The sequence below is a fragment of the Alligator sinensis genome, unplaced genomic scaffold (assembly GCF_000455745.1).
Source record: "Alligator sinensis unplaced genomic scaffold, ASM45574v1 scaffold700_1, whole genome shotgun sequence".
NCBI classification, from domain to species: Eukaryota; Metazoa; Chordata; order Crocodylia; family Alligatoridae; genus Alligator; species Alligator sinensis.
This window is the reverse complement of record NW_005842531.1, coordinates 293,640-311,335: the sequence shown is the minus strand read 5'-3', so window position 1 is coordinate 311,335 and position 17,696 is coordinate 293,640. Positions and strand designations below refer to the sequence as shown.

Here is a 17,696-nt window from a genome sequence, read left to right as displayed (position 1 = left end):
ATTAATGCAGGGGGTTGGACTAGGTGACTCTTGAGATTGTGATTGTACTGTGCTTGTATTGTCAAGTAATATCTGCAACTGAAAGGCTTTACCTTATTGCTCAATGTGCAAATTTCCCACAGTGGAAATAAGGAGCAGCATGAGTCACACACTGTTTCTCTTTTTCTGGTCTGGTTTCAAAAGATTATATAATGTGTAGCCTGTAAGCTCAGTAATGAAGGGGTGGTCTTTTCTGGAAATCAAATAAATCCATTTGCCAAAAAAGAAATGTGGATACAAGACTGAACAACTGAGCAGAGCTGACACAGCAAGAATGTGATTCAGACTGGCAGATAAAAAAACTTCATTCTGTAAAATCCTTTTCTTCATTGTTAGAGAGTTAAAAAACTGCCCCAAATACAAAACCAAGTGTGTAAGGGCTATGTTCAGCCTACCTGAAATTTGAAGCAAAGGCAAGATATCTATTAACTGGATTTTCAGTTCAGCTTTGTGTTTGTAGTGGCAAATTTTGCACAAGGGCCAAAATCTATAGCCCTTACTGAAGGAGATCTCCTACTGCTTTACTCTGCCCTGCCATTCCTACAGGAAAATCTCATGAATGAGAGGGTTGCTGGAGTCCACAGGAATTTGGAAAGGGATTTCAATAGGGCCAGGATTTCACCCTTAATCTTTAGCATAACGTCTTTCCTTCAGGTAGGAAGTGCATTTCACAACATATTTAGAAACGACAGAAGTTTCTTGGTTCTTGTAATGTCATGCTTCATGAATACAGATAAATACAGAAAACACACAGTGGAAATCACTAGAAAAATACCTAATGTCTGCACAAGTTTTACCCCTTCTCGCCCATTCATCAATCTGGGGAATAGGAAGAGAGTTAAGGGTGAGTGGTGATTATCATGAGAAGCATTTTGAGTGGCTTAGGGAGGTATTTACTACAAAGTTTTCTTGGTGCAGGCAATCTGGTTAGTTAGGGATATAAAAAAAAAATCACACCCTAACCAGTGCATCAGCAAACTCTCTGAAGTAGACACAGTTTAGACAAGTACAGGGTCCTTTGCTGGTATTGCTTATGTTCATCAGGAAGGTGAATTAATTATATCAGCACAAGAATTCTTTTTGCCAGTATAAAATGTGTCTCTAGCATGTACTTTCAAATTGTTCCTTGTGCATACATTCAGTGAATCTTTATTTGTATAATGATGAAGAAAGTGGTTTTGATTTCAAACATTTCAGTGCTTGAGCTACTGACCAACATATATTCTAAGCAAATAGATATAACAGCCAGAGAAGCTCCTAGTGAACTACTGGAAAACATAGCATTTTAATGATATTTATTATGTATTGAAACACCATGCAAACTGTAATAAACAACTCAGACCTACCCACTCTGCATGTGCATTTACTGTGTGGTGCCTTGAAAAAATAGGCACACGGAATGGCCTACAAAATATAAGACAATAGTTTCTCTTTTTATGATAAATTGTATTTCTCTATCCAAAATTATTCTAAATACCATAGATTTGAATGGGATGCCAAGATGTCAGCACTTCTTGCTGAGGAGCTAAATGACAAATTTAAATCCTTTTTTATTTATAACTTACATTATAATAGCAATATAATATACACTCCTTTGCCTCATCAGTGATCCAATGCCTTCATTCTGATAAACTAACTCACCTGGGGGTCATGATTGACCACAAGATGAATATGAGCCTTCAGTGTGATGCTGCGGCTAGTAAAGTGAGCAAAATGCTGGCTTGCATCCATAGCTGCCTCTCAAGCAAATCCCAGGACGTCATTCTCCCATTGTACTTGGTCTTGGTGAGGCTGCAGCTGGAGTACTGCATTCAGTTTTAGGCTCCGCAATTCAAAAAGGATGTGGAGAAGCTTGAGAGAGTCCAGAGAAGAGCCACATGCATGATCAGAGGTCAGGAAAACAGATCTTACGACGACAGGCTGAGAGCCATGGGACTCTTCAGCCTGGAAAAGCGCAGGCTCAGGGGTGATCTGATGGCCACCTATAAGTTTATCAGGGGTGACCACCAGTATCTGGGGGAATGTTTGTTCACCAGGGCGCCCCAAGGGATGATGAGGTTTCATAGATTCATAGATTCATAGATGTTAGGGTCGGAAGGGACCTCAATAGATCATCGAGTCCGACCCCCCTGTTGAACCGTTATAAACTACTGCAAGACCGTGTCAGGCTGGATGTAAGGAAGAATTTCTTTACTGTCTGAGTCCCCAAGGTCTGGAATAGCCTGCTACCAGAGGTGGTTCATCCGCCTACTTTGAATGCCTTCAAGAGAAGTTTGGATGTTTTTCTTGTTGGGATCCTATGACCCCAGCTGACTTCCGGCCCCTGGGGCAGGGGTCTGGACTCGATCTTCCGAAGTCCCTTCCAGCCCTAATGTCTATGAAATCTATGAACCTTTTGTCCCACCCTTTATTAAACCAGAAAGTAGACTGTGGACAAGAAGTATAATTATGCTAGCACAGAACTGAGCAGCCCTTCGGAATGTTTTAATACAATTCCTTTAAGGATTTGAAATAACTTATTTTCTTGGGAGAATATCCCAAAAACCTATTACTGCAGTACCAGGGAAGACATATTCATGTCTCAAGAATCTAGACCCTTGATCATGCCTCAACTCTGAAGAGAAGGATGTTCCAGTAGACAGGAGCAGCTTCGGCCAAGGCCGGAGCAGTTGTCTGGAGACATTCAGGTTAGGGACAGAAATTACACATAAACTAGTATAAGTGATTGGAAACCGGTTCAAATCTCTAACACAACAGAAGTTCAGTGCATATAAACTGCTTTCAAAATGGCTGGAACCAGTTTAAGATAAACCTGGTTGGATGTAGTATCAGATTTAATTCATTTAGGTTCAATCAATTCATTTAACTTCTGTCCCAGATCCCCTCCACATTCAAATTAACTCTCAGTCCCCCATCATCCCAGGATGCTTTGCAGGGTGGGTGGGCTAGGCTTGGCCCAAGCTGTCTGCTCCAGCTGAGCAGGGAAGCATGCTCTAGTGCCCCCTGACTTCTGGTCCGGGCCACTGTGGGCATGTGGCTACATTTCTAGGATCAAAAGTAAATGTCTGCTCACTTGCTTTTTGGTTCAATCTATGCATCTTAAACTAACCTGTGAAGATTAAATCAATTCAGCCTCAGCCTTTTTGACTGTCTGTACCTAGCCTCAGAGAACTCTTTACTGTTTTGATAGGACTTTTCCTACTCTGTACTGACTAGCTGTTTGTTTCTGCTTTCCTCTCTGTCTGTCACTCTGTTCATGTCAGATTCATTTTGTTCTTCATACATTCTTCTCTCCTATGCTGCTCCCTCAAACCTCTTTCCTTCCTATTTCTTTCCATTTATTTGGTCCCTTACTAAATACCATGCAACCCCTCAAAAATCACAGAACTAAACTGATATTTGCTGCTATCACATCGTTTACTTTCCCTATGTGTGATACTCTTTCCACCAATTCGCTCCTTTAGCCACTACTATAATAAACATGAGTAATGATAATATGCAACAAAAAATAAATACAAAAACAGGTGACTACTCTGAATCCTTACCCCTCTCTTGCTAAGAAGAGAGAACACCATGATATCAGGATGCACTTACACTCTGGGTCAGTGCCCCAGCTCACCAACTTCATGGCTCTTCTTTTATCAGGAGCCAAACTAATAGTTACATAGCATGGAGGTCAGCCCAAACTCAAAGTTGTTTCTGAGCCTATAATGGGACAGGGAGTAGTGGGAAAGGTTCTGAATCTGAGTTTAGGTGAATGAGGGGTTGTAAGATTGAGTTTTATGATAGGAAGGCATCTAGCACTAAAAGGGAAAACACTTCAGCACTTTAGCTGAAATAAATAGGAGATGTGGAAAGGTTTCAAGACAAGGAGGAAAAAGTTCTGGTTCAGGTTAAAGCAAATTTCTGAGCAGAAGTAGGCTTGGTTAGATGAAGAATGTAAAGGTATCACAGCATTTTCTGGGTAAGGAGGGATATGATTAGGCAGAACTGAGTGCAGGTGAATGGATAGAATGGGATCTGTGTACAGAGATAGGTGAATTGGTAAATGAGAATTTTGATCCTACAACATACTGGGTGCATCTACATGAGATGCTGACTGCACAGTAGCCGAATAATACTGCACAGTAGCACATCACAGCACCAACAGTGCTAGTAAGCTATTGCATAGTACTATTAGGCTACTGCACAGTAGGGTCACTTAAAAGTTGTTCACTGGTACTACTGAGCAGTAACTCTGGTTACTGTGCATTTATTTGGTACTTGAGTACACAAGTACCATACACAGTAACCACTGTGCAGTTGCATCTCATGTAGACGTTACCACTGGAAAATAAACGAGTTTTTTGGAGTTTTGCCTGTATAGGACCAAATCACCCAGACCTGGGATTATGAGTTTGGCTGTATTGGTGGTGTGGAAGCAGGAGTAGATAGAGGAGTGATATCAGCAGGGAAAAACCTGAATTGGAAAGGAAAGAGGGAGATTGAGGCTAGGAAAAATGCGAATAGGGCCTCAATCTGTTTCCTCCTATTGTGCCCTGTATTCAACTAAAAAGTGTAATTGGAGAAGGAAAAGAGCCCTTTTCCTATATAATCTCTCTGACTCCCAACCAATATTTTCCCCATTGCTCTAGTTGTACACTTCAAAAACCTAGTCAGTCTGTCAGGGACAGTAAGAGGTAGGGTAAGGTAGAGTGACAGAACCATAGTAACTTCAACTCCATCACTTGTGTGGGGAACCAGCTACTACTGTATGGCTACCAGTTAATCATCTAATTTATTGCTAAACTTGAACTATAAACTGTAGTTAATAAACCTACAGGATAGATCAAAACACACCTGAAAGTCCTTCAAATTATCAAGTATTACAGCTGTTTGATTATTTTAGAACCTCTACTGATATGTGGTATCAGCTCAAGGCCACCTCTGCAAGTGTCTACATTAATCCTCTAGGGTTTTTGTTTTTTTTTAAAGAAATGTCAGTCAGAAAGAAGACACAATAAGATTCCATCCAAGAATGGTTAATTAATAGCTTGCCTAGATTATCTGATTTTAGCTCAGTGAATTGGGTCCCCCTACTATATATAAAGTGACTCTCTAACTTTGTCCTCTACATCATGCTGAATCTTTAAAGTATATCTTACTAGTAACTACTCTTTTTCATTTGGAATTTCATTGCAATTGCTGAAAATGTTTCCAGCATCTTTGATCTGGGGAACAGTGGTGATACTCTGCTGTTGTTTTTGGTTTCTTCTAGGAAAAAGGAGGAGGTAAAGAATCTTTTTTTAACTATATCCAAAGCCTGTTATCTCTTATTTCATTCAAAAGGTATTGTTTATATAATTAAAACAAAAGTAATTTGAACATAGATTCACAAATAAAGGAGAACAATAACAATGCTACTGTTTTGTTTTTTTTGAGAGATGGATATTCCAGTATATTTTTTTCTATAGCTAAATAAAAATGGGTAAAGCAGATCCATAACATTGTTTTTGGGTACAATAGTAACAACAGATATAAATAAAAACTTATCTGTAAATGAAGACAAAACTTCTATAATTTGGTTTGTGCAAGGTCTTATATTCAGGCATGCTTAGTACACACAAGAGTTCTGGGATCTTGAGATTTTTGAGCAATCAGGTCCCACATATATTTCTGTCTGATAACTGGATAACTGATTTATCCTTATGGTTTTTTGCTTTCTTTCTCTATATCACAGACAGATTTAGTGCAGTTTAATCTGAACTGTAGCCGTTTTAAATAAGGATTGAATACTGAATTTTTAATGAGGCAACATTTGCATTGTTTACAGTGTTAAATACATGTTTTCATAGGATAGGCTCTAAAAGCTTTATTCTATAGGCAAAGGTCATATCTGCAGAAACAAGTTCAAGCATAAGGGGTTTTTAATTTTATAATTTCTCTATACCTTATATATTCTCTTCAGTTACAGTTTTTATTTATTTATTTAAGAAATAATAAAATATCTAAAATTAATTACTTGGTGTACTATCACAATAAGCAAGTTATAAGCACCAAAAATAAAACTGTTATTTGTAACATTCTGCAATAGTCAAAAGGAAGGAAAGTAGTTACTTTCATCTCAAATATATGGACCATTTAAGCACATGCTTAACTTTCATTCTGTGCATAAGCATTCTGCCAATTCAGGGCTAGAGCATGTAATCTTCATTTCATAAGTCAAAGGCAAATTCCAATTGATTTCTGTGGTGCAGGATCTCAGCCAAGTGGGACATGCCAATAATCTTTCTTTAATAGGTTCAACGTGCTGAGCATTTAGCATGTCAGAGAACCATACGAGCCAAAAACCAACCAGCTAGTACAATAATTCAGTTTTAGTGTCTCTTGAAGTCCATGTTCTGTTTAGCCATGTTCAATTCTTCTTTCTTGCAGACCACTGAACTGATTTAATAATGCAGTTACTTTTCCCATTCTTTACGGTATATTTAACAATATAATTAATACAATGCTATCTATTTTAGAATTTGCAGAGCAAGCAAGGGCCTGACTCTGCAAAGAAGGTACCACCCATTCCTGCAAAGTGAGCCCACTTCAAAGTAAAAAGCATATTAGGGGTTTTGCAAATATTAAATTGAGGATATTAAAACAACTAGTCCAAAGTGTTCAGTTGCTCATGGAATTACCTATACCATTGAAGGAGTTTTGCCCTTGACTTCAGTGGGCACAGGATCAGACCTAGGTTTTTAGGAGACTGTCATATACCCTTTAAAGACACTGGACATGTCTACATGCAACAGTGACTGTACAGTAGCCTGACACTACTGCACAGTAGCATGTCATGTAGATGTGGCCATGGGACTTAGGCTATTGATTTTAATGGGAGTAAGTGTGGTTTCTTCCCAACAAATTAATAAGCAGAAACTACAGCCCTTTTGCTATAAAGCAGTGGTGGCCAACCTGTAGCAGGGTCGCCACAGGCAGCCTCTGTGTGTGGTACATGGTAAATTAGAGAGGGTACGGGCAGCTCAGCCACAGATATGTCAGAAATCAGAAAGCAAAGCAGCAAATTGGGTAGGAAGTACAGGGAAGGGAGTAGAAAGCAGAGCAGATCAAGCAGAGAGTACAAGGCTGGGAACAGAAAGCAGGGCAGCAGATTGGGCAGGGGAAGGGGATCAAAGTGGCACCTGGGCTGTGGCAGGGGTACTGTAATTTGTGATGTGTCTGCCAAAAAAGTTGCCCCCCACTATTGTAGAGCAGGACTCAAACAAGGAATTTTTACCCACTTGAATAGCCACATGGAAATCAGTAGGAATACTTGAGTATATAAATTGGAGCTAATAAAACATTTTTATTCTTTTCCAATTAAAAGTGAAAAACAGACATTTTTAATTTTGAGAAGTCACATTTAGCAAATGTTTTTGGTTTTCCATATAAACTTTTTTTGGCTGAAAGTGAAACAAATCATCAGTATGGGCTGACCAAACTAGGCTTCCATAAAGTTACTCACAGATGAGATTAAACGTATTGAAAGGCAGCTGTCAGGAAAAAGTAGATAAAGTAATGAAAGAAATGAAGAACAAAGTAACAAAATGCAAACAAAACCTAACAAAACTTAAACCAAATACATGTCCCTTTCCTCTTGCCATATGAACTGTCAAACTTAGACTGCCCAGAGGAGTCAGCTCCAGTAATGGGGCTTCTCCATGGACAAAATTCTACCACTGGTCCTGAAAAGTCCTACCCTAGATCCAAAATATCTCAGGCAATTGGGCCAATTTATTATGTCTGATGTCTTCATCAGTGTTGCTCTGTAGAAAGATGTTGACTGATAAGGTCATTCTTTCCAGCATACTCTCGACCTCTGAATGGATTTACTTATCAAAGGGAGGGGAAATTCCTGTTAACAGTGATAAAAATGAAATGTTATAAATAGAGCAGTTTCTTAATCTTGCTTAGCTAGAAGACTCAAAGGATGGATATTATTTTATATCCCTAATTTACAGCATTTGTTTATAATTTGCAGGCGTTCAGGTGAGCCACCATTGGAAAATGGGTTACTCCCATATCTAGGTTGTGCCTTGCAGTTTGGTGCAAATCCTCTTGAATTTCTCAGAGCAAGACAAAAGAGATATGGCTGTGTCTTCACATGCAAAGTAGCTGGAAAATATATTCACTTTCTCACTGACCCCTTTTCATACCACTCACTTACACGCCATGGAAAGCATCTGGACTGGAAAAAGTTCCATTTTGCTGCTTCTGCCAAGGTACCACTTAAAAGCATTTTGATTCTTACCATAATTTAATATTTATCATTTAAAATATCAGCATAGTCAAGTCAGGCAGTAATTATATGTCTTTTCAGTAAGTCTACCTTGCTTACACAATGCTTGTCTCATGGCTCACATCTACCACAATGTTTCAGTTGTTTTTTTGGTTTTGTTTCCCTTAATATAAAATAAAAATGAATCTGGCAAATAAATGCAGACTACTCAAGAATTACATTATTTAGTTGGTTGATACCATAAATCATTAGAGTGGAAAGAACATTAGCCTAAGGTGTAAATTGGTTTACAGTGCTGGGGAGCCAAGGGCACACAGTCCTTCTCAGAAGGTGATCATAATGTTGGAAGATTAGAGCCTGGCCTTTCAAAAATGTTTTGGCACAATAAAGTGCTCAGTCAAACTCTTCTTGAAGCAAGTGAAAAGACTTCCATTGACTTCAGGAGGAATTAAATGTGGTCCTAAATTAATTTGATTTCGTTATAAACATCGAGTAGAATTTATTTTTGTTTACTTGTTTAATAATCGTCAAGATTTGTAGTTAAGTTTGAACTATAGAGTTGATAGTTCTTGTATTTCCCTGCACTAAATTACAAAGAAAGGCATCTTGGCTATGATTTTCCTTGTACATTATTACTCACCAAGGTTATGATACGCCTCATTTATCTCCCATACAATTTATTTGGTGGCAGGCTTTCGGACATGGCAGTATTGACCCAAATGACGGAAAGACCAGTGAAGATTTTCATCACACTTTTATTAAAACTCTACAAGGTAATGCCTTGAATCCTCTTATTGAAACCATGATGGAAAACCTACAGTATGTCATGCTACAGTCAAGCACATCTAAACTCCATCCCAACAACTGGATAACAGATAGACTTCATGCATTCTGCAGTCGGGTGATGTTTGAAGCTGGCTTTTTAACATTCTTTGGTACAGAGCTCAGTTCAAATCACGATGACAATCTGTCTAAGCAGGAAATGGAGAGAGCACGTATTCTAAATGCTCTTGAAAACTTCAAGGAATTTGACAAAATCTTTCCAGCCCTTGTAGCAGGCCTACCTATCCATATGTTCAAGAACGCCCACAGTGCACGAGCAAAGCTGGAACAGGAACTGCTCCACGAGAAACTCTATAAAAGGGACAACATCTCAGAGCTTGTCACACTCCGCATGTTCTTGAATGATACTCTGTCCACTTTTGATGATAAGGAAAAAGCCAAAACCCATGTGGTTATACTGTGGGCTTCACAGTCTAATACAATACCTGCTACTTTTTGGAGCTTATTCCATATTATTAGGTAAGTACTAATGTTTTAAGTTTCCAAAAAGGAAAAATAACTTTCTGACTTTGATACTAAGAAATCGTTTTGATATAAAGGGCCACATTGATGTCAGTGGCAAAAGTCCTATAGATCTCAGTAGGACTAGGCCTTTGTCATGAATCTGTACTTCTATAGAAACATCTTTCACGATAGGGCAGGAGATAGTACAACATAGGCCTTCTCTACATTAGGAATATTTTCTAAAAATATTCTGCCCAGTGTTTTAAATCCAAGTTTAGAAAAGTTCCTGGCACCAAATGTGCTTTAAAAACCATACAGCAAGTCAAAATAGTACAATAACAAAAATAGAGGTTGGCCGCAGAAGGCTTAGCAGCAGTAGGGATCCCACTGTTAGGTAGTTAGGCATTTTCTGACCATTTCCATTTAGTAGATATAATCTTATTGTATGTTTTAGTATACTTTAGTTTGTGCCCACCTGTATTCACAGAAGAATATTGGTTGCTTAGTAGAAAATAGTAAGAGAAACTAAATCAAATTAAATAGTGAGAGAAACTGAATCAAGTTACAATACCTGAAGATTTGACCCAGTAGGCCCTGATCCCCTACTCTGTTTTCCTCCAAAGGTGGCTGTGGAGAAGCTGGCATCCAGATCTCTGACTTGGCCTGGAAAAATCTCTCCTAAATTTCCAAATCCTTTCCAGACAATAAATTATTGTTTTAGTTGTTACCTGTATATCTGTGATAAGCTAAAATAGCACAATTAAGACAGATAGTATTTCCTTGCCAATGTTAAGAATTGAAACTTATATAGCATGGTTTGTTAAACCCCACAAAGGTGCTATAAAAATTTACAAGCATTCTGATCCTGGAATCTTTTGGCATTTTGATTTTATGGGAGTTTTATATCCACAAATATTACAATATTATGATACATCTTATATGTGTCTAAAATCACTTCTCCCATTATTAAAGTAATCTGTAGTTGTATAGAAACCCCCAAAACTGAAACTTTATTCAGTGTAAATGACGGAGGGGGGGTGTCTACACAAGACGTTTACTGCGCAGTCAACTAATTAGCTGCACAGGAAACATCTCAGTGTCTACATATGAGCCCCTATTAAATTAAACTAATCACTCCATAGCAGGATAGAATTTGTAAATACAAGGACTATCCTGCTGTGGAATAAAAACAGGCATGAGAGTGCTTCAGTGCGAGAGCTGCCAGCCAGCTAGCCCTGCACTGAAGCTTCCTTGTGCCCCAGCCAGCCTCTCTGCAGCACGTTGAGCCAGGGGAGGAGGGGTGCAGTTCTGGGATGACAGGCTGAGCCCCCCAGGATCTCCTGCTAGCTGGGGCTGCTCTGCCTGGGCTCCACGTGGTGCACATGAATAAACTGCGGAGAATATTGCTCTGGAGTTAATTGCTTCTGGGAACACGTTCAAATGGTGCTCCCGTGAGCAATTAACTCTGGAGCAGTAAGCTCTGCAGTATATTCATGCACCATAATTGCATATGTAGACATGCCCAGGGAGATATTTTTTCAGGGAGGCAGAAAGTAGTCACCTAAAAGGACATCAGTCAGAATAGTTGATGATATGATAGTGATCTATGATATCTTTATCTTGACTGTTAGCATTGATGGGACTGTTTTATAATCTGCAAACAAATCATTTTATTCCTTATTCTTGGCATCGTTTTACAGTGATGTCATTATTTATTCATCAGCAGTATTGTACACATTAATGTCCTACTCAGGAATAGATACAGAACCAAATACTCATTAAAAAAAAAATTCTGAGCAAGCAGAATTTTTCCAATACCTATCTAAAAGGTATAATACTGTTTTGTCTGGATGCTTTTCTGCAGCGCTTTAATTTTACAAAATTAAACTAGTGAATTAACAAACTGAACTGTAGACAGAAAGAAAAGTGTGATTGAACTCTGCAATGTTTTTAATACAGTACTTCTATGACATAAATAGCTTTTATTTCTGCTATTTTGATTTTAGGAACCCAGAAGCAATGAAAGCTGCTACTGAAGAAGTAAAAAACACATTAGAAGATGCTGGTGAAAAGATTAGCTTAGATGGCAAATATATTTCCTTGAATCGAAAACAGCTTGATAACATGCCAGTTCTAGGTATGTTTAGCATATGCATCAATACAAGAATCCATTCCACAATTTTAAGACTCTGTCCTATTTATAGCTCATATAACACTTGCTCTAAAATCCTAAACAGCCAAAAAAAAAAAAAGAGAAGATAATAAAGCCACACAAGCAAAGACTTAGGAAGTATCACAGCTTTAAACAGAATCCCATTTTTCCCTATCTAATTTAATTTACTGGTTAAGTATTATGCTATAGAATGATCCACATGATCATAGGCTGTGGTCTGGGGCATGTCTATACTGTCTGAGTAAAGACAGTAGTAATAAGAAGCACCACATTCACTCCACCTGCACTGTTTCCAAAAAAAAAATGTAATATAGCCACCATAGTGTAGTGCTTACCAGTAAGCTTATTTCCTCCATGAAATGCTGCACTAAGGCAACTACCTTAAGGTACATTAAATCAGTTTTGGCAGGTAAAGTGCACAGAGAGGGTGTGATATGCTTCACTGCTGTGATCTATGGAGTGGTCCTGAGGTGCTGTTGACATGCTGATGGTGTCCCAACTATTAGTGATGGTTAAACAAACAACTTCTAACAACATGGCCAAAGACGTGGTTATTATTTATTAGTGTGTACATGTGTCTGTATATTTTAAATTTCAGGTAATATTTTCCAAGCAGTCAATATGATTTAAGACCTTAAATCCAAATTAGGATCTTAAAAAAATAATAGCTGTTCCTTTCCTTTCCTTTCTTTCTTTTCTTAATTTTTGAATATACTTTTCTTTAGTTGCCTCTTGTTGCTAATATCATTCTTTTACTTTGAGCACTATCGCTCAGGATGATGTTCCTCCATCCTCATTGTTTTCTTCATATATTTTCCTTTATCAGGTTATGATAGGACAACTTGTCTGCAAGACACAGGGCAAGGTTGTTTTCTGTTCTCAAGCATGAAATGATTTGGGGTGGGAGAGGGGATGGGATGCTCTTCCAGATTTATCTACACAAAGTGTCACATTCCATACAGATCTCACCACTCTCTACCAGGGGAAAGTGGTGTCAGCAGTCTCTTCCCCTTCCCATTATTTGCAAGGACCTTAGCTAGGGAGTATTAGAAAAGGAAGAAATGAGGGTAAGGCTAGGGTTGGCATATTAGCGAAGCTCTGGTTTTATGTGGTGGCATCATTTTTTGTTCCACCATGGTGACATGAATCCCTGTGAAATAAAATTGTGGAGGAAGTTCACAAAGACATCTTTATCAATTTTTCTCCTATCCAGCCTAGCTTGGTTATTTTTATGAGGAAGGGTGACCCAATTGTAATGATAGGAACACATTGCTACTTAAACACCTAGAAGTTCCTAGAGCTCATTTGAGTAGGAAGCATAAAAAACAGAGATGGAAAAGAACCCTTGGGAGACCCTTTCATTCCTGCTGCCAGGGCAGTCTTGTTCCCTGTTCTGTATTTGCTAGTATTTTGTCCAGTCTTCTTTTAAAGTCCTTACTTCACCATTTAATGCTCTATTATAGGGGTGCTCAACCTTTTTGGCCAGTGGGCTAGATGGGTTGTGCCTAGTCCATCCATGGGCCAGATCTGGCTGATGGTCCCAATCCAGCACCTGGGATGGTCATGGCAGGGTCCTATCTAGCTGTTCATGGGAGAAGGGGGTTTGGCCCAGCCCCAGCCCATGGCAAGGGGCTTGGAATTTGGTAGCAGGGAAGGGTGACAGTATTAACTGCCACCGCTCCCCTGGATCCAGATTTCCTGACCCATTGGGAGCCCAGTGGGCTGGATGCCATGGCTCCATGGGCTGCATTTGGCCTGTGAGCTGAAGGTTGAGCACCCTTGTTCTATTATATATTACAAGCTTCAGTGATATTTAACATATATAATTTATGCACTAAAACAAAATGAATAGCTAGATGTGCTGTGTATACTGTATAGATGTTTGTGTGTGTATGAATCCACACACACACACACACACACACACACACACACACACACACACACTATATAGGCTTGGCAGAATTCAAGTTTTATTTTTTTTTAATTTTGATAGATAATATCAATGTTTATTTTTAAGCATTTATTTCAATTGTTATCGATTTAAATGTTCAGGATTGCATGACATTAGAGATGTAGGGGGCAAACAATTTATTAGTGACAGTATACTATTATTACAGTATAGTTTAACTGCCTGCCGTGACAAACATAACTACTGTAGGCCTGCCACCAGCTGAGTGGCAGAGCTGCCATCAGTCCTGGCTCTGCTGGTCCATAGCTGTCTTGTCTCCTTTGTCACTTCCTCTTCCTTTGTTCCCAGTCCCCTGGGGTTTCTGGGAGTTGCAGTTCCAACTGCTTCAGCACAGTTCTGTAGGACTGCTCTCCCTGTTGTCACACACTCCATCAGCCGTCATTTTTCTTACATCCCTTTTCTATAAATTTTGATTACTAACAATGGAAATATTTGTTGTTGGTCTTTGAGAGGTGATATGGATGTTTATCAACGTGTACCAATAAAAATCAAATCCTGCCAAGCCTATCTATGTAGTATATAATGTGTATTCATGTTAATGCAAATGTGATACATACATCTATTTAATTTCTATATTAATGATAAAACACTACCCAGATAAAGGGAAATTTGATGGTAGAAAGCAAAACTTAGAAAAAACTCTTCCTCTTGTCAATCTAGTTTTTGCTGTTTTCTTAGATTTATTCATGTAAGCAAATTCTTTCTTTAGAAACTATGGTGCAACCTAGTTGTAACTCACCATGTCTATAACAAATCCTGACTTTTAAAAATTGCAACAGCAGGATAAGATTTTTGTCAGTATTATCATTCAGCAAACTGACTGTCCCCATTGTAGTGAACACCCTCTTTTAATGAACGTTTTCCAAGTCCCATGGTTCATTATAATGAGGTTATACTGTATTGCATGTTATAATGAGTTTAGACTATACAATGTACTGAAGGACATAAGCATATTATTTTAATGCTAATTATTTCCCTTTATGTTTCTATAGATAGTATTATCAAAGAAGCAATACGATTGTCCAGTGCATCCATGACCGTCAGAGTTGCTAAAGAGGATTTTACTTTGCGTTTAGAAGATGACTCCTATAACATTCGCAAAAATGACTTTGTAGCTCTCTATCCTCAGCTGATGCACTTTGATCCAGAAATCTATGCTGATCCTACGGTGAGTAATTATGACATACTAAACTCTGATCTCCAACAGAATCTAAATATCATTCAGTAAAGCTTCTGACATGTTAGTGTCCCAGTTTTCCTTAAATGACCTGAATTTATGTCTATGAACTCCTTGAACAGGCAAAAGTTAGAAGCAAGTAAATCACTAGCCTTCTATCTTTTTAGCCAACCAAAAACTAATGTTGATAAGTCTAGATAGAGGAAGTCCCATACAATGTTCCTCAGCCAGAAAAAAGTTGTTGTGATATGAAAGTTCAAGTGAGGAGAAGAAAAGAGCAGGCAAGCTTCTTTGAGTAGATGTGAAATCTTTTATTAAACCGAGTAGCTGGAAAAAAGTTCATTGCAAACTTTCGGGCACCCTTCTTTAGGCAGGGGGTCTATGCACGTGGGGAGTCTCTGCTGTTCTGAGATGTCCTTGGAGAGCTCAGAACAGCAGAGACTCCCCACGTGCATAGACCCCCTGCCTAAAGAAGGGTGCCCGAAAGTTTGCAATGAACTTTTTTCCAGCTACTCGGTTTAATAAAAGATTTCACATCTACTCAAAGAAGCTTGCCTGCCTATGTCCTTAGACCAACACAACTACAACCAAAAACCCTGCGACAAGAGAAGAGGAAATTCTTTCTTATGGATAGGTAATGATGGTGTGGGAAGTCTTTTGATTTGGATACATGACAAGGTTCCTTGGGTGAATTTGATATCTTTTATTAGACCAACCGAAATGGTTGGAGAATAGTTATTAAGCAAGCTTTCGGGTTCAAAAACCCTTCGTCAGGCTAAGGAAGCTTCAGCAGTTGGTGTGTGCTCTTCCTGGATGGAATGACACCCTGTATGTGTCATTTAAAGCCAAGAGAAGGGAAAGAAAACTTTCAGAAACATTATGTTGCCCATGCATAGGAGCATGTATTGTATTACCTAAGGGAAGAGTGTTCAAGATTGAAGTTAGCCTATGACAGGCATGACCTGCCACAGAGGTCTTACGGCACTGTCCTCTTCTGCTTGAGGTTGTGCTATAATGACAAGATTTGGTCCTAAAAGACACAGAGATTTCAAATGTCAGTTTTTGTGTTTCATTACAGATATTCAAGTATGATCGTTTTCTCAATGAGAATGGAGAAGAGAAGACTGCCTTCTATCACAGTGGGCACAAATTAAGACATTATTACATGCCATTCGGAGCAGGAATAGCAAAGTGTCCTGGCAGATTATTTGCTGTTCATGAAATCAAACAATTTTTGACTTTGCTACTTTCATACTTTGAAATGGAACTTGTTGACAATGATGTGGCATGCCCTTCTTTAGATCAGTCCCGAGCAGGACTTGGTATTTTACCGCCAGTCAATGACATTGATTTCAGGTATAGATTAAAATGTCTGTGAATATGTAAAACATTATCCACAGGGAGAAATCACTGTAAAGATGGACATGTATTTGTCTAAATGGACAGAACAGGACTAGACTATTTTGCTAATGCAATGCAATCTGCATCATGTACAAAGCTGATAGGTTCCCTTTTGCAACTGCAATTTGAGATTTTTGCATCTGTAACTCCAGGGTACACCTTGCCTTTCTGCTAGCAAACACAGCCTGCCTCCATGCATTCAGTAGGCATTTTACTGTTCAGATCAAATGATTTTCCAAAATTTGCTTGGGAATACATTTTTGCCATTTTCCCAGATGGAGCCTCTCATTTCCATCATTATAACAGTTTCTCTTGTAAAATGTCAGGATTTTTGCTGTTGTGTTTTGCCCAGAAAAATGCTTTGTTTTCATGGAAAACTAACAAAATATTTCACGTTTTAGTGAAACTGCACAAACTTGGTTTCTAGGAGCTTACATTGTACGCCTTTTCACAAAGCTCTAACCACATGAGCACAAATGATACTAAATAATGAAGAAACATCTCTCAATTGTCATGTTTCAGCATTTTTCAACAGTCCAGTGTCTCATGGTATATCTCATTGCAGTTCATAGATGCAGCTAGATCTACGCATATGTCATGTAGCCATATCTATCTTTAAATTAGCTAACTCACATACCAAAGGGCACCTATACATGTGCCGGACATCTGCTCTGACATGCTAATTAGCACACATCAGACCAGACTTGGTCAATAATTGATAATTAGTGTGCTCCAGCAACCTCCATGTCACATCTATTTAGCATCCCCATGCTTCAAAAAGGTGGCAGAGGCACTTTTAGCTAAAGCTTGTCAAATGAGCTTTAGTTCAAGTGCCCCCACTGCCATTTTGAAGCATGGGATGTTGAATACATGTGATTCTGAGGGCACTTTAATTAGAGTGGCTCCCAGAGTCGCTCTAATTAAAGCACCCCCTACCCCACCCTGGAGCATGTGCATAGACACCCAAAGTGTGTATGGCTGTGACAGCACAGAACCTAGTTCAGGCAAGCTTCACAAATATTTACCCAAGGTCCTGGCTCTTGCTGCTATGGACTGCTCTGTTGTCAAGGTAGCTAGTTTCAAGCTTTTGCAGGTATTTCCACAAAAGTTGCAGTAACAAACTTGGATCGGAGTGTCATCATGCACTTAGAAACACTGGGGTCAGTAGTAATTAGTGTTTATTTTCTGTTTAGTTCTTTTCTTTTCAGTATTTCAATCAGTAGACAGACAAAAGTCCAACATTAAGCAAATTTCTTTAGGGTAAAAAAGGCAGTTTTGTTGTCATATATCAACAATAAGGACAAAAGAAATTCTAATTTAACTTTTTTTCCTATTCTGTGCATATTTTCAGGGATTTAGGGCCTGATCTGAACCTTTATTTCTGACA

At 38.7% G+C, this 17,696-nt stretch overlaps 1 protein-coding gene across 1 annotated transcript; it reads left to right on the top strand.

Annotated features, from left to right (window-relative positions):
• Positions 1 to 5,229: 5,229 nt before the first annotated feature.
• LOC102373750 (cholesterol 7-alpha-monooxygenase) lies at positions 5,230 to 16,286 on the top strand. The gene is made up of 6 exons (XM_006031819.1): positions 5,230 to 5,309; positions 8,045 to 8,285; positions 8,994 to 9,604; positions 11,596 to 11,726; positions 14,724 to 14,899; positions 15,987 to 16,286. The coding sequence occupies exons 1-6, from the start codon at positions 5,230 to 5,232 to the stop codon at positions 16,284 to 16,286; spliced, it is 1,539 nt and encodes a 512-aa protein (XP_006031881.1).
• The last annotated feature ends 1,410 nt before the right edge of the window (positions 16,287 to 17,696 follow it).

What these genes read in the sequence shown, in the direction of transcription:
- LOC102373750 (XM_006031819.1), top strand. Translation starts at nt 5,230, where the DNA reads ATGTTTCCAGCATCTTTGATCTGGGGAACAGTGGTGATACTCTGCTGT. An exon ending in CTTCTAGGAAAAAGGAGGAG is followed by an intron (nt 5,310 to 8,044) that starts GTAAAGAATCTT and finishes TATAATTTGCAG; the next exon opens with GCGTTCAGGTGAGCCACCAT. An exon ending in ATTTTGCTGCTTCTGCCAAG is followed by an intron (nt 8,286 to 8,993) that starts GTACCACTTAAA and finishes ATTTGGTGGCAG; the next exon opens with GCTTTCGGACATGGCAGTAT.